This window comes from Apostichopus japonicus, chromosome 21 (assembly GCF_037975245.1).
Source record: "Apostichopus japonicus isolate 1M-3 chromosome 21, ASM3797524v1, whole genome shotgun sequence".
In the NCBI taxonomy this organism is placed as follows: domain Eukaryota; kingdom Metazoa; phylum Echinodermata; class Holothuroidea; order Aspidochirotida; family Stichopodidae; genus Apostichopus; species Apostichopus japonicus.
In genome coordinates this window covers 10138411-10161398 of record NC_092581.1, presented here as the reverse complement: position 1 = coordinate 10161398, position 22988 = coordinate 10138411, and the positions used below count along the sequence as shown (strand labels likewise).

The following is a 22988-nucleotide window of genomic DNA, read 5'->3' as shown; positions in this document are numbered from 1 at the left end:
TGATGATGATGATGATGATGATGATGATGATGATGATGATGATGATGATGATGGTGATGGTGATGGTGATGGTGACGACGACGACGACGATGACGATGATGACGATGATGATATAATAATAATATATATCATTGTAATAATAGTATCATTATAACAATAATAATGATAACAATAATAATAATAATAATAACAACAATAATAATAATTAGTCTAACATAGCTCATAATCCAATAAAAGTTGCTCAATGCGCTTTACAGGTGATGACAAAAGAGAAGAAAAAAAACATCTAATAACGTTAATCTGATAAAAAAGATGAGTGTAAGCCGATGTTTAACTGATCAGGTGAGTCCATAGACCTAAGATCTACTGGAAGTGAGTTCAAAAACGCGAGGGAAGGGGGTGGGGCAGCATATTGAAAGTTACGATCCCCGATCGTTTACATGCAGACACAGGAACAATAAGCTGGATAGGATATTGTGATCTATATAGATGGCCTGTTTTTATTATGTTGATGCATGGTGATTTATCATACTGGAATAAGCAAGCATTGTACAGAACAATGGTCCAACCATTGTGCCTTGATTGGATGGCCTTCTAACTGTCAAGAACGTTCTGTAAGGGGCTCTCAATTTTAGCGCTTTTTCACCACTTCCTCGAGATTGAGCAAGTGTTTTTTCAGTACCAACCCTGAGAATCACTTATATTCTAACTTTTCTTCATCAAGTTGTTGCCGTTATGGTGAGAGTTAGGTCCAGAGGAAGCAAAAAATAAGGCAAAGGTAACTACAAATAGGCCTACCGTTAGTGACATGGCTAGTAAAGAGCCTACCACGCTAAGTCAATGTAGCTGAAAACATGGTTCTAGCTCTGAATCCGATATTCCACCTAGCTGGAAGGACGCATTTGAAACATTTAATTACGTAACGATTTTGACAAAAGCATTGGAATGTTGGAGACAAACCTGGACAGGGCTATCGAAGCCTTGAACGAGTGGAGGAGTTAGAGAAAAGAGACGAGGATTATTCGGATCGATTTTCTGGCTTTTCTAAAGCCCTTGAGAAGGCCAGTTTCCGAATAGCCAAGAGATACACGTTGAGAGATGCCATCAGGATGGACGGGGTGCACATTTTAGCGAGATGTATGTCCTTTCAGGATAAGATTACTATTATGAAGTCGTGGGGAACTCACCTGAAAGGATCAAGATCTTGGATTTGGTGAAGAAGAAAGCCCGATCGGCTAAAGTGAAGGAACTTTACTCGAATGGAGTTAAACTACGATTCGTGGCGGAGAAGTGGCGAGATGCTCGTGGGAAACCCTACCCTTTTGAATAAAAACAACGTCATGGGATTAACCAGTGAACTTTACAGATGTTTTGAAACTCATGAAAATTAATTTCTGGACCATTTCTCTTTGTAATTTCCTGACGAGTTACAATGTTTCCTTAAGTGTTTCCTTTACTCTATATGGAATGATCGATTGTTAAGTCAAGGTTAGTCCTCATTCCCTTTTTATAGAGTGCAAACAAAGCACTCTTTTTTGGGTTGTTTTGTTGTTTTGTTGCTGTTTTTGTCTTTGAGAGTTTGTCTGTCTGTTTTGTTGTAGTGTGTTTTCTGTTTTTTTTTTTATTCAGTCTTTAGAATGCATGATATTATCTCAGTTTGTACCTTTAATGCTCCTGGATTAAATGACTCTAAGAATAGACGTAATGTGTTAACTTGGCTACATAACCAAAATTTCTCTATATATTTCTCTAATTCACGAAATGCATGGCATTGATGCTTCCACAAGCTTTTGGACTAATGAATGGGGTGGAAAGGCATTTTTTTTCTTGTGGATCTGTAAGGAGCGCTGGGTGCGCTATTCTCTTTTATCCTTCTCTTATCCTCACAATTGTTAAACATTTGTTAGATTGCAATGACCGTTACATTATTATAGTTACTATTATTAATGATATTGTTTATACTATTGTTAACGTTTATGCCCCCCCCCCCCAATAGGGATGATCCGCCTTTTTTTAGCAATATATATAGGTGCCTGGCGTCCAACTTTACTGGCATAAACGTTATAAGGGGCGCTGAATTTAACTCAGTTCTGTATCTGGATCTCGACACAAACAGAACAAATTTTTAGAGCGAGAGTACTCTTTGACTGCATGCAAGGTTTCAATTTAGTTGATGTATTTAGGGAGAGGAACCAAAGAGGTATCATTTCACGTGGTTTTCAAATTTTATTGATGGACGTAGTTGTTGACTTTTTTCTGGTGTCAGCCAACTTGTTACCTTTTTGTAATGACTGTTATACTTTATCAACCATTCAGTCCGATCATAATGCGATAATTTTTAAGATTCGTGCTTCGAGTTTTAAGAGAGGTGGGGGAGTTTGGAAATTAAACACTTCCCTATTGAAAGGTGCAGACTGTGTAGATGGAATTCGTAATTTGATATCTGGTGCTTTGGCAGAATGGGATTTAAATGTGTAACTAATCCACGCCATTTTAAGGAATGTTTAACATTTCTCATACGTTCCTGGTTCATGAAATACTCTATAGAAAAATCTCGTGTTGTTAGAAAGAAGGAACAAACGTTACAAAAAGTTATTATTTCTTTTGAAACTGAATACAATTTCAATCCCACGTCGTCCCTTAAACTACAGATTTCAAACGCTAAGCGCTGCCTTGACGGCATTTACGAGGCAAAAATTGACGGTATTATTATCCGCTCTATAGAGCGAGATGGGTTGAAAAAGGTGAGCGGAATATACAGTACTTCCTAAATTTAGAGAAGCGAAATAGTGAGCGTGAGTCAATTAACATTTTAGTCGATGACAATGGGAATGAGATTACCGATCTCCATACAATTCTAAACGTTGAGCGGACTTTTTACGAAAATGTGTATGCTTCTTGTAATAATGCTTGCTTGGATAATGATTTTACTGTGTCGCTTCATGTTCCGGGTTTGAACGACGATTCAAGAAATAATTGTGAAGGTGCTTTGACTGAGGAGGAATGTTGGAATGTGCTTAAAAGTATGGCTTCTGGTATACGGTACCTGGCAGCGATGGTCTGCCGGTTGAATTTACAGATAATTTTGGCCAGAAATTAAGTCTTTCGTTGTTATGTCGTTGAACTCGGGGTATTTGATAAGAGCTGTTATTACCTTACTTCCTAAAGATGGTAAAGACATTAAACAAATTAGTTATTGGAGACCAATCTCCCTTTTAAATGTAGATTCTAAAATTGCTGCATCTTGTATTTCTGCAAGACTCAAAGAGGTGTTGCCACTTTGTTATCCATCATGATCAAACTGGTTTTCTTAAAACCGATTAAAAGGCGAAAATATTTGGCTGATCATGTTATGCAGTGTGCAAAGGATAACACTATGCCTGGTTATATTCTCTTCGTTGACTTTGATAAAGCGTTCGACAGTGTTAATTGGATTTGTTTGTATCATCACGGGGAAAAAAAGACATAATTTAAATCGCCGTTTTCCGGGTCTGTAATTGCGACATAAATTCCGCGTTCCCTGCCTGTTTCCGTTATGTTTCCATTCCTGAAACTAGTGATTAAGGTTAGGTTACGGCCCTCCTTAAACGCGTGAGTTTTCCGCGTTCGCATCGACTTATTTTCTGCGTTCGCGGTGACCGTAAACGCCAAGTGTCATCCAAATACGGTGGAAGCTTACTTAAACGTGCGGTTTCAGGGAAGGGTAATTTTTACGTTTCCGGTCTCAAATACAACAGATTCGCTACCTTAAACATGACCGTTAATCTGGAGTTTACGTTTGAATCCAGCAGTAAACTTCTCGCATGGATCATAGTAAACGCCATGATTACACCAATATACGGCCCTCCTTAAACGCGTGAGTTTTCCGCGTTCGCATCGACTTATTTTCTGCGTTCGCGGTGACCGTAAACGCCAAGTGTCATCCAAATACGGTGGAAGCTTACTTAAACGTGCGGTTTCAATGAAGGGTAATTTTTACGTTTCCGGTCTCAAATACAACAGATTCGCTACCTTAAACATGACCGTTAATCTGGAGTTTACGTTTGAATCCAGCAGTAAACTTCTCGCATGGATCATAGTAAACGCCATGATTACACCAATATATACGGAGAAATGTGGTCACCGTAAACACATTACTTATGACCAATACAGGGGCTTCGGGCTTATTCGCCACGTTTAGGGAGTCTTAATCGGCTTGATTAGGCTGAGAAATACACGGACCACTCGTAAACTAATGATGTAAACTGCTGTGCAACACTGAATAAGGCCAGAAGCATCTAGGATGGCCCATCGTAAATAATTATTGATAAAGAATATGAAGTCATGAAGTAGATTGATCTTTCTTTTTAACATAATTTGATGTGCAGAAGAGATGAATTTAAATAAAAATGAAAAAAAAAACATTGTGCCTCGACTAACTGCGCGTGTCGTGAGTGAGCGACGTCGGTGATGGTAACGTATACTGTCAATATAGGATGCAAACTTGCACACAAGAATAAGTACGCGTGACGGTAATTAGCGAGCGACGCGCATTTCTACTGTTGATATCGAAATCTGTGTCAAAACTATAGGAACCATGGAGATATAGCGCCTTTGGCGTTGTGTCTATACCGCGCCATTAACTGAGATATATGTAACCAGTTAAACACTTCAAACCAGGGATATGTTTCAGCGTCGAAGACGCTAGATACTGGACTTCTTACTGAAAGTGAAGCCTCACTGTAATTTTTCCCCATATTGGGAATATTTTGTATGCATAAGAGATATGGTCTATCGTAACTTTAAATAAATTGGGATGTTCCGGTGTGGTGTTCTATCCATTCTTTAGTGCATCCCTATACCTTGTTACAACACTAGATCTTTGTTGTTAAATACAAATTAACAAATTAACATCTTGTTTCATCCTACCCATACGATAACTTATCTGTTCTACGTACAAAATCATTTTAATCACCGTCTAATAGAATTACTGCAAAAGCAGTTTCCCGAAGAGAACAGCCAAGTCACACGGATACCCACGCGTATACGCGCAAGTTGGCTTCATCATTAAGTGTGTACGAACGCGCTGCGATAAATAATATTGTCCAAAAGTACTTTCACAGACGCGCGCGTTTTCTGGCTTCATGTATGTGTTTGTGTATAAGAGGTATAGGAGATATCAATCTAGAAACTTTGGTACTTCACAAAATGTTTGCTTCATTTTACATTTTAATGAAGGCGCGCAACACGCGAGCATTCTGTGTAGCCAAGACAAACTCCAGTTTTTATTTCGTCACACAGGAAACCGCCAGTTTTGTTTACACGTATACTTACCACGTACTAAACAATCACTTCATATTGATACATACAGCGATCTAGTTGTGTTTTATCTCGAAGAGTTTTAACCATGATACTGCTTATTGAACTATTAGCTTTAGTTCTTATCTTGCTTCTTGCTCTCGTTGAGGCAATTGTGATCAGCATCCGAGAAAAATGGCGAGATGGGGTCGGTGAGTGGAATGATTTCTTCTTGTTCTTACGTGAGATTATAGGTAAAGAGGTTTAACTTTGTCAGTGGTTTAACCTCAGAGAATGTCTTCGTTGCGATAGAAGGTCTCATCATATATAACAAGTAATGGTACAACAATTTTGGCCCTCGTTTCATGTATTGAAATATAAAAAACACGAATTAAGCTCAAGAGTGGGTGGTAGGTAAAGGGAGGGGGTGGAGAGGTGGGTTGGTGGTTCCTCGACCATCTTGTAGTCAGCTAGCTTACACCATCGCGAGCTGAATGGTATAGATAAAGAACCCTTCCCCTGCAAAACGTATTCTTTCCCTTTGCTTTAGGTCTAAGTGATACTAAATTTCGATAAATGTATTATAGTGCTCTCAAATTTCCATGGCATGGTCCATATATGCCTAAATTAGAGAAATTCAAATATAAGTATATGAGCCTATGATTGAAGCATAAATACCTCTATCTTTTAATAATAAAAGGCAACGACTTCGGGGAGACCAAGAAGAGGTGTGCGAAGAGACTGATCAGAGAGATCCGAGGAAGTAAGTTTATATTAATTATTTCGTTCTCTTTTCATATATATTGTTTACAAAAGTACATTAAAGATATAGATTTTATGTATGGAGTTGCCATTATATACTAGTTCTATACTGGGGAAATAATTGCAGCAGCCAAAGATAAATATTATGTCAGTAATTGACGGACACGTCTTAGTTTGCTTATTAACAATAAGTGAACGAGTGAGGTCAAACCCCCTTCCAATTCTCACAATCTAACATAGGCCTATTAATGATGTTAAGTATAGTACCAAAATGATGTTAATGCACATTATTTTACAAGCTCAATATTTATCTTTCTGTTAAAAGTGGAGATTCATGCCCGACAAAGAAAACATATTCTTCGTTATCTGAAGAAGATCAGAATCAGCAAGATGAACAGAACAACATCTCAAGTAGAAGATCTTCCTGAAATCTTGGTAAATTATAAAAGTCTATAGTCCCGGTATGTTAATATAATAATGACACTAACAAGTAACCAAGGAATGAAATAAATAAATGCTAGCGCCCTCACTTTCAATCATCATTGGATTATAAAAAAAAAATTATTATGGATTTTTAAATTTTCTATGTATTCCACAGGACCAGTTTGCCGCAAGGAAAGTCCTCATCCGTCTCTTTCCTCTCCCACCCATTGACCTTGGATTGACCTTGACCACGTGAGTTCCTTTCTAATTTTCAGTCTCTCTATTACTAAAACTCACACTCTAGAACATTCATGTTAGAAAATAAATTGCTCATAGGATATATAGTTAATCACATGTTTTATTTATATCTAGCGATATACTGCCAACCGGAAGTGAACTCGTTCTTTACAGACCACCGGTCGGTTTACCACACCGTCGAGTTGATGTTACTGGTGAGTCTTTATACACATAAGTAATATTGTACCACGAAACGTGCTTTCAAATAAGCTTTTGACAAGTTTAAAAGTTTATTTCAAATGATGAGCATATAAATGTTTAAAATGTCCCATTTGATTTGTATATCTATATTAATATACTAAAAAACACGTCAAATTGATTAATTAATCAATCATTTGGTGAGAAAAAGGAAAAAGAAGTATCATAGAATAATGACACTTAATAATATTTTCGGTAAGTTTGTTAAAATTGCCAAAATGACGACCTAACTCGGAAAGTTGCTTTAAAACATCGCATAGCGTTAGAAGTGAGAATGGAAATGACTGAAGACGGGGTTAGTGCTAGGGAGGGTGTCGGGTTGTAGGGGGAGGGTAATACATGAAATTTGTTTAATTTTTAATTCCATCTTGTTAGGTCAGCCATATATTCAATAAATAAAATATGAATATAGGATTAATTCTATGTGAAGATAGGGCTGGATCATATCAGGTGAATATGTATAGCTAAGGTGTAATAGTATAACAGAGAAGAGTGAACATTTAAGTTTGAACATTTACGGTTTTATTGTTAAAAACTATCGACGGAAACATTGACATCCAGATGTGGTTAATGACGTCACCATTTCTCTTCACAGCTGCTCTTGACCTTGCTCGGTTCTTGGATACCATCATGGCTGCCAGCAAAGTACTTCAAGATCTGAACGAACTCAAGGCTATCCATCTTGATACCAGAGAAAACCTTCTCTTTAAGGTGAGGGCGGCGCCTGAGTTTATTTGCAGTTTTACAATGGATATGATGTTGTGATGCCGAATATTATACCTGAAACTAAAATATTGACGTAAAATGAAAAATCACAATTGTTTTCTGCTTTTGCAGGTTGTCGCTGATGAAACAATTTTTGTGGACAGCGAAGAACAACTGGTAGAGAGAAGGGATGCAGCTGCTAACGGGTAAGGAGAAAAGATTGTAATCAGCAAACATATGTAAACATCCAAGCTCACATGTGATGAACTTATTGAAACTTTGTCTAATACAGCGTTTAGATTATTTCTCTCTATAATTGCTGTATTTGTTAAAATTCCGTTCCTTTTCCAGGAATGAAATTACATCAGTGATGCTGTACCGCCCTCAATCCCTGTTTGGCTTGACTCTTGACGTTTCAGGTGAGCTACTTAACCTAGACCAGTGTACTCTTTACAAGTAGATGAAATATCATCATCACCTAGTCTATATTAAGGCCAGGAAAGCAGAGGCATATTAGGCCTGAATTATTAATTATAATAAAGAATAGTTTTGAATAAATTAGGAGTGAACATTACGAAATTTATGATGATAAATTGGATGCTATATTAATGCAGAGAAGATTACATGAATTGTAGGAGTGTAAATATAATCTGAGCATGCGTACGTCACTTCACCATTATCAAGTCATGACGTCTTGCCTTCTCTTTTCAACAGCTGCTTGTGACGTTGCACGGGCATTCGATATCATGATTGCTGCCCTCTATTTCTGTCTTCAATACCAGACACCCTCGGACCAGACCATCCCCCTAGTTCACTTTGGATACTTTGGTGATCTTAAACAGGTAAACCTTTACTTTGATCTCAAACTATCGTTAAAAGATTTTGTTTGACGAAGATATTAACGTCAGTTGTGCTCAATTTCATATCTTGTTATGTTGGATTATCAATTTTCATCCGTTTTAAAGTACTTTAATTTATGTCTGCTTCTTAGGTTCTCGTTGATGAAACAATTTTTGTGGACAACGAAAAAGAACTTGTGGAGACTCCTATTCCATCTACAGCAAGGTAAGTACACGGATGGGTAAAGAATTGGAACAACACCACTCATTAAATTGGAAAATTTTCAAGTATTCTATAAATATTACACTTGCACGAAATGCTTAATTTCGTGAACAGGAGTAATTGCATGTAATGCTAAATTATAGGATAAAAAATTATCACAAAAAGGTTTGGAAAAAACTTTATTAATTTGCATTATTATCTTAGTACTTTCTTTGCTGCTTCACTTTTTGGGTATATATTTGTTTTAATCACAGGGATTGTTCTACAACAGGAAAAGAAGTTGTGCTTTATCGACCTCGATTCTTCCATGGGTTGACCCTTGACCTCACAGGTGAGATAATACTAGGCAGTCTCGCAGTGTATATATACTTTCATTCGCATCTTTCTTATTATTTTGACATCATCAACGTTTAATAAAAGTGTAAGAAATCGAAGAAAAGCAGACGGATTAGAAAATTTTACTTTTAATTAACATGTCAAATATTTTGGGAGTATTATTTAGTATTAATGTTGGTGTCACTTCTTTTCAACAGTTGCTTGTGACGTTGCCCAGATGTGCCATGCCATCTCTGCTGCCCCGATTTACATGGATTACCGCAGGATTACTGAACTAAGCAGCCCTGCAGAGTTCTTTAAAGTTAGTGGTGCTCAAACACAGGTTAGGATGAAATAGCATTTTAAGAGATAAAAGTCACATTTAATAGCTAACATTAACTCTTATTCATTTACGATTTTTACACGTTGCAGTTATAATGTTACGTATGCAAAAATCGTTACTTAACTGTTTGAGTTTAACTTTCACAATACATCTCAAGTATGTTTTAAGCAAATCTTTATTTTTTAAATGTTTCTCATTTGATAACAGATTGTCGCTGATGAAACAGTTATTGTGGACAGCGAAGAACAATCTAGTGTAAACACCACCGCAGTCAGTGAGAGGTAAGTAAAATGAGTAATACAAACTAGATTGTGTAGGTAGTGGTTCAAAGGAAGTATCGAAAACAGTTACAGGAAGATAAACGAGGGATTCACCCCCCCCCAGCCCGCCCCCCACCCAACACCACCCAACCCCATCCCTCTCTCCCTATTATCATATATTTCATTAAAGGTTTATCGACACACAAATAATTTTGCCAGCGTACTAAATGGAACCCAATTTAACATTACTGCGTGACGTCAGTGACTGAATTATTTATGGCATATATAAGTAAGTAAACGGATGGTCATATAATTGAAACTAAACCACTCATTGAATTGGAAAATATTCAAGTATTCTATAAATATTACACTTGCACGTAATGCTTAATTTCGTGAACAGGAGTAATTGCTGGTAATGTTAAATTATAGGATCAAAAATTATCATAACAAGATTTGGAAAAAACTTTATTAATCATTATTATTATCTAAGTATTTTCTTTGCTGCTTCACTCTTTGGGTATAATTTTTGTTTTCAACACAGGGATTGTTCTACAACAGGAAAAGAAGTTGTGCTTTATCGACCTCGATTATTCCATGGGTTGACCCTTGACCTCACAGGTGAGATAATGGGCAGTCTCGCAGTTTATCATATCAATACTTTCCTTCGCATCTTTCTTATAATGTTGACATCGTCAACGTTTAATAAAAGCATAAGAAATCGAAGAAAGCAGACGGATTAGTTAAGAGATATTTTACTTTTAATTAACATGTCAAATATTTTGGGAGTATTATTTAGTATTAATTTTGGTGTCACTCCTTTTCAACAGTTGCTTGTGACGTTGCCCGGATGTGCCAAACCATCTCTGCTGCCCCGATTTACATGGATTACCGCAGGATTACTGAACTAAGCATCCCTGCAGAGTTCTTTAAAGTTATTGGTGCTCAAACACAGGTTAGGATGTAATAGCATTTTACGAGATAAAAAGTCAAATTGAATAGCTAACATGAAGCAAAGTTAATTTGTTATTAATTTACAATTTTAACACTTTGCAGTTGTAAAGTTACTTATGAATAAATCGTTACTTAACTGCTTGAGTTTAACTTTCACAATACATCCAAAGTATGTTTTAAGCAAATTGTTATATTTAAATATTTTCTCATTTGATGACAGATTTTCGCTGATGAAACAGTTATTGTGGACAGCGAAAAACAATCTAGTTTAAACACCACCGCAGTCAGTGAGAGGTAAGTAAAATGAGTAATGCAAACTATATAGATTGTGTAGGTAGTGGCTCAAAGGTAGTATCGAAATCAGCTACATGAAGATAAACGAGGGATTCACCACCCCCCCCCACCCCTCATTCCCTATTATCATATTTTTCATTAAAGTTTTATCGACACACAAATAATTATGCCAGCGTACTAAATTGAACCCAATTTAATATTATGCGTGACATCAGTGACTGGATTATTTATGGCATATATTATAATCATGTACAGCTGTAAACAACAACAGAATGACGTCATAAGTCTGGGCACATCTCAAGTAAACGATGATGAGAAAAGAGAAACTGAACATTCTCACGGTAAGGTGAAATATCTTTGCTTGGCTAGATTAAGATTGGTATAAGTATGATATGATGTAGTGTGGCTTAGTGTGGTGTGGTTTAGTGTGGTATGGTATGGTATTATATGGTATGGTATGGTATGTATAGATGGTACGGTATCGTAAGATATGATATGATGTGGTATGGTGTTATATGGTACGATGTGGTGTGGTTTAGTGTGGTATGGTATGGTATTATATGGTATGGTATGTATAGATGACGGTAAGATATGATACGATATGATGTGGTATGGTATGGTGTAATATGGTATGATGCGGTGTGGTGTAATGCGTGGTTAGGTGGGTGAGAGTCATGAGGTTTACTTTCAAAATTAGTAAATTGCATATTAATATCAGATTTACAGTCGTTACACTTCCTTTTATTTCTTAGGATAGAAGTCAAACGTTGTAAGAGTTTTATTTTCACACATTCTGAAAGTTTAAGAGCCTCTCACTATACCTATGAACAAGTTACTAGGTGGCATTCATATCTCACCATTTAATTTTAATGGTGAGAGAAGGGATTTGGGGTTAATTTGGGATTTGGGGTTTTCTAGTGTCACAGCATGCCGGGTATATGATGACGTCACATTCGAGTTCAGGGCCTCGAACATTTATAAAGCTGCCCGACAGGACAATATTTCATTGCTTCTTTGAATGTTAACAATATGTTAATTTTTCACAACAGCTTTTCTCTACGACGACGATTTTGTCGAACTGCGACCCCCCGTTCCAATCAGACCAAGAGAACTGGTCAAGTGGGTGGGGCCTAGTGACGTAACCGACAATGGCCTGGATTTAGATGAGGTATATAACATGCAAATAACAAGTACAATTGTTTGATGTTTTCCATTCTGTAAATATGTTGACCATGATATTTCCAATTCCACCAATTCCAAATATAGCATGACATAACATACTTGAGAATGTTATCAATGCAACAAACCGCTGTGAATACAACGTTTTTCATTATCATTGTTTATATTCACAGGTTGAAAGCTGGGAAGTCAGCGATATGTTTGCTACTAACGAGGCTAACTTCGGCTACAAATCAACCTTTGACGAGACCATGTCTGAGTACACGTGAGTTATTTTAATTCTTTCATAAAACCATCAACGGGAGAACCATTTGTTACGTTCGAATAGGAAACAGGCCTTTACCAAAGCATTTGCTGCATTGCATTCAAAATAATATGATTATATTTTCAAATTCCTTAAAATGTTTAATTTTATAAAATGGTAAAAACAAAGATCAAATAGCGTGGAACAATCATATACCTCATCTACGATATGTGCATTCCTCTCATGTTCTGTCTCCATATTATATTTTAATGTTTTGTGCCTTGTCTCTCTCAGGACATTACTGGTGGTAGAAGATACAACACATTATGTACTCAGAAGGGAAAGAGCCTGTCGTCTAGCTGATGAAATCGAAGCTAAAAAGAGAGCTGATCAAGCCGTCCAGGCAAAACAACCCAAAAAGCGTAAGAAGAAGGCCCGACGTCGATCAAGGAAATCAGAATGTCCATATTAATAACAAAAATAAAGAAATTATAAAACATTAAAAAATATTATAATTTTAAAAAGAGAAAAAAAAAAGTTGTTTCAAGGCTCCAGAAATGTTTTAAACTTTTTTAGTTTTGTATTGTATTTGAGTTTTGTTTCCAAAATAAATTAAATTAATTATATATGTAATTCATTCGTTTTTGTCCTCATTGCTCTCCATAAACAAAATGACATCTGAAAGGAACGACAGTCCTGGGTTTAGTACTATTTGCTCTCTTAGAAAATGCTACAAGTCACGAGAAAAGAGACTGTGATATCTCATCCTCACCATCCTGGAAGTTAGAAGACTGTTTGGTAACAAGTTAGGTTTACAAGGTAGTCCATGACAACTAGAACTTATCGGCTTTTGTGATTTTATTCGCTTTCCTAATGATACTGAAAACAATTGCCTGCATTTGCAGAAGGGTTGGAGCTGGTCAAAGGTCATCAGTATAGCCCACAAATATGCTAGAACGTAAGATAATGGTCACACATGCTCAAATGTCAATAAGCATTCTACTTCTATACTCTTAACGTAGTTACCCACACTTGGATCATAAATTGTCTATTTTACTCATTCTCAATAGATATAGAAATAATATGGAGGATCAGCGTCTCTAGGAAAGTACAAGCGAACAATTTCTAGGACAGTTTAGCAAGATAATATTAGGGGCAACTCTGATGACTTTAAATGTTGGAAATAACTTTCTCTCAACGGGATTTGAATGAATAGAATGTTGTTTTTTTTTTTGGCTGGGTATCTAATCGGTTGTGGTCAGTGTTAGGACTCGAGTCCGGGATTTTTCAAGGACTCCGACTTGATCCTGCAGAAACGGACAGTGACTCGGACTCATTTGATAAGGACTCGTGACCGGACAGTCTGAATCTCGAGGACTCAGATCGAAATCAACACATATTCAGCCTATTGTTAACAATATTGATTTACTTCCCCTGAATCATCACACCATGGTCTAAGCCAGGGGGTAGGAGCCGGGGTGTTGGGCACTGGTTGTGGAATGAGAAAGTGCCCCTCTGATGTTGTGCCCCCCCCCCACACACTTTTTGGAAGCTTCCTACCCCCTTGGTCTAAGCACGGTAAATTACAGTACGCATTAAAAGGGTTTTGGAAGTTTCCTGACGGGACGTATACGCCGTTGCTTACCTGTGATTAGACCCACCCCGAGGGTGACACTCAGGTTCAAAGTCAGTTATAATACGCCACCCCCCCCCCTCCCGTTCCTCTCACTCCTCCCACTTTGAGAAACAAGACCTGTCATAGTTGTTCGAAACCTTTTTATCAAGTCATACGATACGGGTCTTTTGACAATAAATAGAATAAATAAAGGCTCGTAAGAAACAAGAATTTCAAAACGAACGTTACCGTTCTTAATCTCTTTGCCCTTTTTTACGTTAAATATATCATATCTCTTGAAATGAAGCGATTATGCTATAAAATGTTTTCGTTATAAAACAGCAGCATATTACTTTGAAATTGTCATAAAAAAGATGAGCTTAATGTTACAAGTACTTTTCTAAATACAATCCCCGCAACCCCACCCAAAAATAGAAAAAAGAATCATATTTACATTGCTTCATACACTATCATATAAACAAACAAAAACGCTAAAAGCAATATAGCATGCTCAGCATATTTGATAAGTATTTTGAGTTTGAAAATAATAAAAACACCGCATACATAGGTTACCTGATAGCAATATTGTATGATACAGATATGAATTTGATTTAGATTAAAAGGCATCATTATGACAACTGAACTGTTTTGACACTTTTCTTTATAATATTGAATCTTGAAATCAGAGTACATTAAAGGGAGAGATACTTTTTAAAGAAAAGGCACCCGCGGAAGAGCATGGACACATAAAAGCTAACAACGTGATCCACTCCCAACCACCCCACCCCCCCCCACCCCAATCCCCAGCCTCCATACATCGAGACTGTAACCGTATGATGATGAGTATATCACGTTATGTGAAGTATAACGAGTCATTTAGAAAGAAAAGAGATACTTTAAATGATGCTGGTTAAACGATCAGCGAAAAAAGAAACAGGGGTCTTGTGTGGTCATCTATAGATCTATATACATATGCAGTATTTTGTCCAAGCTATTTCAGTACATGTCTATACGGAAAACAGCGCAGAGGCATGGCGTATTGAAAATGTGAAAAGCCCCCTCCCCTCTCATAGAATTTTTGGGAAATTATTTGCCCTATAGCGCTGTATAGACAAGCGTAATATATCTGAAACGCATTTTTTTACATCGACGAAACAGTAAACAAAAATGGTAAAATTACAAAGGGAAGTTGCAATACAATGATAGAATTCTACAAAATAGTTAAAAGCACAAATGGAGTATTACCAAATACTAATAAATCGAAAACCTTTTGAATTGTTAAAACCAGCAATAGTTTTATGCTGAAAACCCTGTTCAAAGAAAGTGGGATTCCTTCATCTTCTCCCACAGCCAGTTGTGACAATTGGCTATAATGCTAATATACCTCTCTTAACTGTCCCCCACCCCCCCCCCCAATTTCATGCTTCAAAGCATTCGTATTGACAGTACAAACAGTTCCTAACCTTGATCTGATAGAAAACATGATATTCATACTGCTCGTACTGACAATACGAGTGCTCTGAAGCGGGACTTGACAGTACAGTATAGAAAACAATTGTCCCAACTGGGTGTCTCCCATTGTGATTTTCGCGACATCGTAGACACATATTATCCCCTTGAACAGCTTAACCGAACTTTTTAAAAGGCACAGAGACGTTCACTCTTTCGCAATACTGTATGCCAGAACCGGCCAATGTGAAAACTCAATTCTCCAACTTTCTGCGAATGAAAAGGAGCGTGCGTAAAGTCAATGAAATGGGGGGAGGGAGGGGGAGGGAGGGGGAGGGAGGGGAGTGAGGGGGAGGGAGGGGAGGGAGGGGAGGGAGGGGGAGGGAGGGGGAGGGAGGGGAGGGAGGGGGAGGGAGAGGGAGGGAGGGGGGTGATGAGATGGGCAGATATAGAAACGAGAGCGTCTTTTACATATACACAATTAAGAGCAGTAGCCATATTTCATTGAAAATAACCGATGTTACACATGAACATTTCCAGGAGGGGTTCCTGTGTGCAGTTCCGCAAACAAATAGCTGAGCAAGGGAGTTCATAAAAATATCTGTATAATGTGTGCTTGATAAAGCTTTACTAATTTAAATGTGTGAACGTAGATTGCCTTTCACGAAAGAGATATGTATATTCATAAAAAGAGACGTTTTCTCTCGAGTGTGTTATTATATTATATTAAGATTGCTATAGTAATAATGGAAGAGGCAAATGTCGATGACTCATGTACGCTATATAGAGGGTGTCATGAAACCTAACTTGCAATTTCACCTGTTATGTAAACCCTGAACTCTGCCCCGGCCCCACCCTCTTAACGTTTAACGTAAAACGTTAACAGCATGGACTAATCATCCAATCGTATTACATAGGTCTATTCATAGTCATTTGAATATTCATAGACAGTAAGATTATCGAGTTGATATCAAACGTTAGTATCATCAGCACCGGGCATTGTGGGCTTGTTTTCTTACCTGCCCGATGAGCACCATTTGTCTGTTGTTGACATGATGCAAATTGACTCTGTCAGGCAACGTATAAATTTCATTTGACTGTTGGTATTGAAATTATCAATCTAAACGATTGACTATGCATGATGCTATACTGCAACTTACCTCAGAAATCGTTCATATGTAAACACAGTCTACTCCGGACATAACTACACGTCCTGATTAGGGATATCTTGGTACTCCTTATTATCAACAACGTGTTCCTTCCTTCGCCTGTTTGCAAAATAAGGAAATATTTGAAAGAACAAATAATATCAAAGGAAAGAAAGGATTAATGCAAATATTGGGAGAGGGAGAGGGGGAGAGGGGAGAGAGGGAGGGAAGTACACGAGCACGTCTGTCAACCCTGTATGAGTGGTTGGGTAATACCTTCAATAATGAAAGAGCAACTGTCTATAAAAGTATAAAATATGTTTAGAAGTGAACAAAAAAATCATTCTTACGAGCTAAATACTTCCCCTTCCTCTATCGTCTCTGGTAACATCTTTCCTCTAGTCTCAGGGAGGTATAGAACTAGGATGCCTCCTATAACAGCGGAAAATCCAAATATAAGAAGAGGCAGAGGTTCCCATACGTCATCCAGGAGCAAGATGAGAGGAGCGAGGATTCCTCCAACTCTAGCTGCAGTTGAACACATCCCGACACCAACACTCCTTCAGAGAAATGAAAGAAAAATCGTGAAATCAGAAAGGATTCATGATGAAACACATTTACAGTGTGTGATATTAAAGGATGAATTTTAGACAGATCTTAATCTTGAAATGTTAGTATTTGATTCTATAGCTTTTTTTTTTCTTCAGATTTTCAAGCTATTCACCTTATATATGTTAAATTCTTAAATATGTTAAAAAAATATTTTAAATTCTCTGGATTGCTCTTCAAACGCTAAATTGATGTGTAGGTTGGTCCTTAAGTGCAAGCCAATAAATGTTAATCTTATTCAACTGTTTTATCACTTTCTTATAGTGAAACCAAAACATGTTTCTTCTTCAACTTTATATAAACAACAGTGCACCCTTTGGGTGACTTTCAACGCTATTACACTTTTGACAAATGTTATGCATTGTGAACATGCCAAATTTTGATGTCATGTTTCAACTCCTATGTTTTTCTATGGACTTTCGTGTTGCATCTCTTGGAACGGGATCTAACGATATTTGTGTTAGACTAAGTAGCCCAGCCACTTGCACTGATGAGACTGCTTAAGATTTGTTTCTCAAACATGAAACCTGCTATAGTGCATTTTGACAGGCTGCAAAAATAGTAAATTCAACCTTTGTGCCTAAGTCATCCTATAAATGAGCGCAGGAACGCATGAAGTTCTAAACATAGAGAGGTACTGCATGATTGTAAACTACGAGGTGTCTCGATCGCATTATTGAAGGTTTTTCAAACGTTATGCACCCTGTATATATGTAAATTATCACCCCAAAGAGCTGTCACGTATGACGTCACATTATATTCTACGATGATCAAATTATTTTACTTCTCTGCAAAAAGATAAAATAATAATATATAAAAAAACATTTATCGCGGAAGCCCCATTAACTCAATTTCTGTCTAGCGCCATCTATTACTAAAGTTCACGCACACTTTGATCTCTACATGAACTAGTGACATAGCGTTTGTTTTACATACCTGAGTGGAGTAGGAATAACTTCCGCTGAGTATATATAGATCAGAGAGAACGAAGCTGAGATTCCAAACTTTCCTATCATAGCTATCATTGTTTTCCAACCACCAGGAGCTGCAATTTAAGAAAGACATTCACTCCATTAAACAACGTAGTTATTCTTGGCAGATGTTATGAAAATGCTGAGGGTCAATGGAGTACTCCGTGCTGAGCCCCTTGAGATTTCTAATCATATCTATAGGTAGTTTACACAAGGTCACCAAACCATGTTGAGATAGCTAACCGCTATGTTGATTTCATACCAGAGAAGTGTCATACGTAAGAAGTTAAATGTAAAGCGACCGTTTTGACGTTTAATTGCTTTTACATTTTGCAACCATATGTTAGTACTTAGTTCGCTGATCCATATACGGACTTCTTTTACGGGCTGCAAAATGGTGCACGCAGCAGGTAATTCAGCTTACTTCATAATGACAATGACAATGTCAGTGATGAGGTTTACATGAAGATTAGGATAGCCGAAGTACAACTACTACAAGCTCGTTGCATGCTCACCTCTGTGTCGATATATCATTTTCAAGTGAATTTAATTTAATACTTGGCACTAGTTATCCACGATCTTATTAAGTATAAATGGGGCTCTGCAGCCAGGCCCATAGACACAGCGGCCGCTGCCATATCGGTCCTATCTAGTTCCGCGAAACCTGACAAGTTGCATTCTCTGGCTGCAGATCAAACCGGTATTCGGACAGTTTCGTTCGTAATTATTGAAGAATAGATCTTTTGAAACATATTTTCGGAGTCTCAGCTCAGCGCAATTGTTTTAAGTAATTTACTTATAACAGGTGAGCTCGCATGCTAGTGAGGGCTTTCACGCGAACGTGCTATGGATTCAGAGATCTGTAATTAGTGTAGCTCACGCGCATTAATACCAATATGATAACGCCCCCAGTTGTAACGATATAGAGCACCATTGTGATACTTGTGAAACAAACTGACACCAAGTTTTGTTATCGTAATGCGGTTTAACCTTGCAAACATAAACTTCCAATAGTAATCCTGCCTAAGCTGTAATACGTCAGTTAGAATTGAGTAAACAAACTCGAATATTAATAGCCATTGAGCTGCAACATGTTGAGTTAGTGTAGGTTATATGCTAAAAACAACCATAAGAGGCATTTATGTTGCAGAAAGCTGTGTCCTTAGTTAAGATGTTATTGTCTACTAATGAAAGGCCATCTCCTCCGCAAAAAACAAAACCTTCCCCCGTCCCACCCCATGCCACAATACCCAACACCTCATCCCGCAATGCCCCACACCTCATCATCGGTATAGTCTTTAGGAAGACCATAAACCGATAGCGGACTAAAATGAACCCATAGTGTAAACGGAATAATATTAAAATTTAAGGGAAACATCTTTCCCATTTCACACTACACCCCTCCCCACCCCCCCTTCTCCCCACCACCAGTTATCGTCGAAACGTGGGTGAAGTTTCGATGCATTTATCTGATCTTAGGATGATAATGGTAACATACGTAAAAAGATTGTCAATAGGCAGGCCACGCCCCCAAGAATTTCACAGATGCTTGTTGAGTATCTCCGGCCGAGACGAGACTCCATCATGGGGATACCGACGATGTAGGCAGGAATCTCTACCGCTCCGGATATGAAGAAGGCAATGTAGATATTCGAGCCCAGATCAGATGTACTCAACGAGAGTCCGTAGTAGACCAAGCTGTTTATGAACCTGGACAGACACGAAGATAATTAAATGTAAAACAATAAGTATATGGCGCCATCTTCTAAATTCAAAAGAAAACTGAAAAGAAAAAAGTAAGAAGCGAACTAAATCACGTACACCGTCACGGTTGTTGATCATATAAAGTTTACAAAGTGGACAGCAGTGGCGGAGCGTCCACACAGTGTGGGGGCGGATGCCCCCCCCCCCCCTGACGAACTCAAATGGACTGCTGGCGCCCTTTTCAGCTCTTTACCACTTTTTACTTATTCGCAATTATTGACTTTTTTATTGCGCTCTCATCTACTTATTGACATTTGTCACATTTTGTTGGTGTAATTTGGCGATAACACCTATTTTTATTCTTCGTTTTTCTGCAAATTAGCAAGGCCCGGAAAGGGTCATTTCCGGCGATCTATAGGAGACTCAAAAAATTTCTGTACGCTACGCGCCAACCAATGGTGGCGCTCCGCTTAGGTAGTGTCGAAAGCGCCCCTATACAGACCATTCTCGCCACTCTTGACCAATACCCCTAGCTCCGCCACTGGTGGACAGAGATTGTTCGATTCAAGGAATCTCGCCAAATTGTTGGTTAAAAGATGAATCAAAGTTAGGCGAAACCGGAAACGTTTCGATATTCCTTACTTTGTTCATTCGTTCATGATATATCGTGTCTGTCCACATAGAGGAGTAATTTTCGTTCCTCTCTTTGCGATACCAGGACCACGTTTATGGGAAGCCATGTGGGACAAACACCGCATAATATATCCGCGTATTAATTCGAATATATACGCGTATTAATTCGAATATACATGTGTTGTAGCCTACATGTGTAAAGTTTCGCTTTTTGAAGCGATCTCGCGAGCCCGCCAAAACATTTATCGTTGGTATATGTACACAGCAAGAGCGGAAATGTTTTTTCGTGTATATTCTAATTAATCCGTGCATATATTGGATTTAATCCCCATATGTATTTTATTTAATACATGTATATATTCGAATTAATACGTGTATATATTCGAATTAATACGTGTATATATTCGAATTAATACGCGGATATATTCGAATTAATACGTGTATATATTAGAATTAATACGCGGATATATTTAAGCCATATGATTGGCTAATAATATATACGCGTATATATTCCAATTAATACGCGTATAAATTCCAGTTAATGCGCGGATATATTCTGCAGTGTTTGTCCCACATGGCTTGCCATACACGTTTATTGCTTTAACTTGCTGGCGATTGGGATAAGTATCGTATTAAAGAGGGAGTGTATGCTTCGTTCGAATAAATCTAGAATTATAAAGGGTGAAGGGTCTCATTCGAAAATATTTATCAATGTGTATCTTCATATATTGAAAAAAATATTCTCGATTGTTTTCAAACCAATTCAGGAGTTAAGCAATGAATGAAACACAAAGGAAAAATTCTCAATTGTATCCAAATTGGCAACAAAAAACAGCTGACCGATTGTTACTCGTATGGCATATGGAAGTACTTCAATCAATATACTTAAATCCCTCCATCCTGTTTTTGTAATAATAGTGGATTTGTTTTGCTAACAACTGAACAATGACAATATGCAAACATCTATCCATATTGGTAATGATATATGAAAGGGTTAGGAAATGAGTCTGTAAGCGGATGTGTATGTACTCCTTGGATGTTGTCCAGCAACGTTTAGGTTGACGTTTTAGGTTGGTGTGTGGACAGGGGGATAGACTCAGAGTTGTAACCTGTCCCTTGATTTTACTCCATTTATTGTCAGTTATTTCCAAAGCCAGAAACTATTAATTGAACAAAGTCACTGTATGATCTCTATATTTGGAGCAAAACAAACTTGTTCGAAACATTTCACTTTAAAAACGAGAGTACTTCTTCCCACCCACCCTGGAGGTATAAATTAACCCGGGAGGGGAAGGGAATGGGTGGATTCTTTGGGTGTAGGGGAGGTGGCGGTGGCACTGCTGAACAGAAAGAAATACTGTGGAAAACGTTTATATAGATAAGTTATATTTATTGGTTTAGGCCTCAACCGATTTCCAAACGTGCAAACGTGTAAAACACACATAATGACTTTCTCATAAAATGTTTGACAAAAGAGTAGGCGGCCCGGGGAGGGGGGAGGGGGGAAAGGGGACTTAGTAGATTTTGTTGTTGCATAGTCTAGAATACCGGTATCTGCTGCGACTAGGTGGGCTGAGGGTGGGGGTTAGGGTATTAAGGGAGGGAGGTAAGCATTAAAAGCAGTAAATTTGGTCTGGCTGTTCTGCCATAACACTTGAACCGGGAAATCCCTTAATACCGGCCCATTAGTTCATTTTCACAATGATGTCGAATAAAAGAGCGAAACGTCGCTGCTCACGTTCGCTGTTTCATTTGCAAAATGCCATGTCATTTAAAAGTGTTAACTGACCCTGAAAATGCTATTTTATTGATCCACCACTGTAATGTTCTACGGCATTTATCCCGTCCGTCAGTTATGACCCTCACCGTATAATACCCCTCATCCCCCACTCCCCTCTCCCCTCATACCACTCCTTGAATTCCATGCCAGTCCATACCAGGGTTTCCTCTCTTATTTGATTTTGTGTCGGTGGTTGTTGACATACATATAGTGATATCTTTGAATCTATGATGCATACATGGACTTAATCGGAGTCATATATCATACGTAAACTATAATGTAATAACATTATAATATATCATGAATGTGAGGGCCAGATAATCTCAGATTTATAGCTAGGTGATAGCAAAGGTGGCTTGCTATATCTGAGATACAGGATATATAACAGGGTGACACCTGACCTTTTTCTTATGTTCTTTAAGTATTCAACTTTACTACAGTGGCGTGGCTTTCCAAACGTGATTGCAATCGTGTGCATATTGATGACTTTAACATCCCGGAAGCGACTATGGCTTGGAGATCAATTTAGTTGACAAAGGCGCATCTCGGCAAGGTCAAAAAACAAGTTTCAGGATATCCGGTGAAACATTTCGGTCTACAAACTAACAGTATAATTTAGTACAGACGATACAATATCTTGTCCATACTGTGGATTTGCAAACTGACAATGACCTCTGTGAAACAATTACGGTTCCAGTTGCTCATTGCTGTCGTTAAAACTATAGTGGTAATGGGATATATATATATATATATACCACAGTACCATATC

At 37.8% G+C, this 22988-nt stretch overlaps 2 protein-coding genes across 4 annotated transcripts in view; one reads left to right on the top strand and one right to left on the bottom strand.

The window, feature by feature from the left end:
* Window positions 1-328: 328 nt before the first annotated feature.
* Window positions 329-14347, top strand: LOC139962686 (uncharacterized). 3 transcript variants are annotated; one of them, XM_071962871.1, is made up of 20 exons: window positions 329-1488; window positions 5978-6040; window positions 6365-6474; window positions 6638-6714; window positions 6874-6914; window positions 7553-7668; window positions 7795-7868; window positions 8014-8081; window positions 8377-8504; window positions 8654-8727; window positions 8979-9055; window positions 9258-9382; window positions 9590-9663; window positions 10184-10260; window positions 10470-10594; window positions 10814-10887; window positions 11143-11228; window positions 11937-12055; window positions 12240-12331; window positions 12605-14347. In XM_071962871.1, coding segments are annotated over exons 2-20 (1716 nt in total). In that variant the 5' UTR covers window positions 329-1488; window positions 5978-6039; the 3' UTR covers window positions 12783-14347. The 3 variants fall into 3 exon arrangements, with proteins under 3 accessions (XP_071818972.1, XP_071818971.1, XP_071818973.1); XM_071962870.1 differs by having other exon boundaries at window positions 6835-6914; XM_071962872.1 differs by lacking the exons at window positions 9258-9382; window positions 9590-9663; window positions 10184-10260 and having other exon boundaries at window positions 6835-6914.
* Window positions 14157-22988, bottom strand: part of LOC139962687 (organic cation transporter protein-like) — a 25310-nt gene continuing 16478 nt past the window's right edge. The window contains exons 7-11 of the mRNA XM_071962874.1: window positions 19601-19812; window positions 18068-18176; window positions 16873-17082; window positions 16535-16642; window positions 14157-15644 (exon numbers count right to left, since the gene is read on the bottom strand). Coding sequence (XP_071818975.1) covers window positions 16579-16642; window positions 16873-17082; window positions 18068-18176; window positions 19601-19812 — 595 coding nt within the window. The 3' untranslated portion in view covers window positions 14157-15644; window positions 16535-16578. The remainder of the gene's footprint in view (window positions 15645-16534; window positions 16643-16872; window positions 17083-18067; window positions 18177-19600; window positions 19813-22988) is intronic.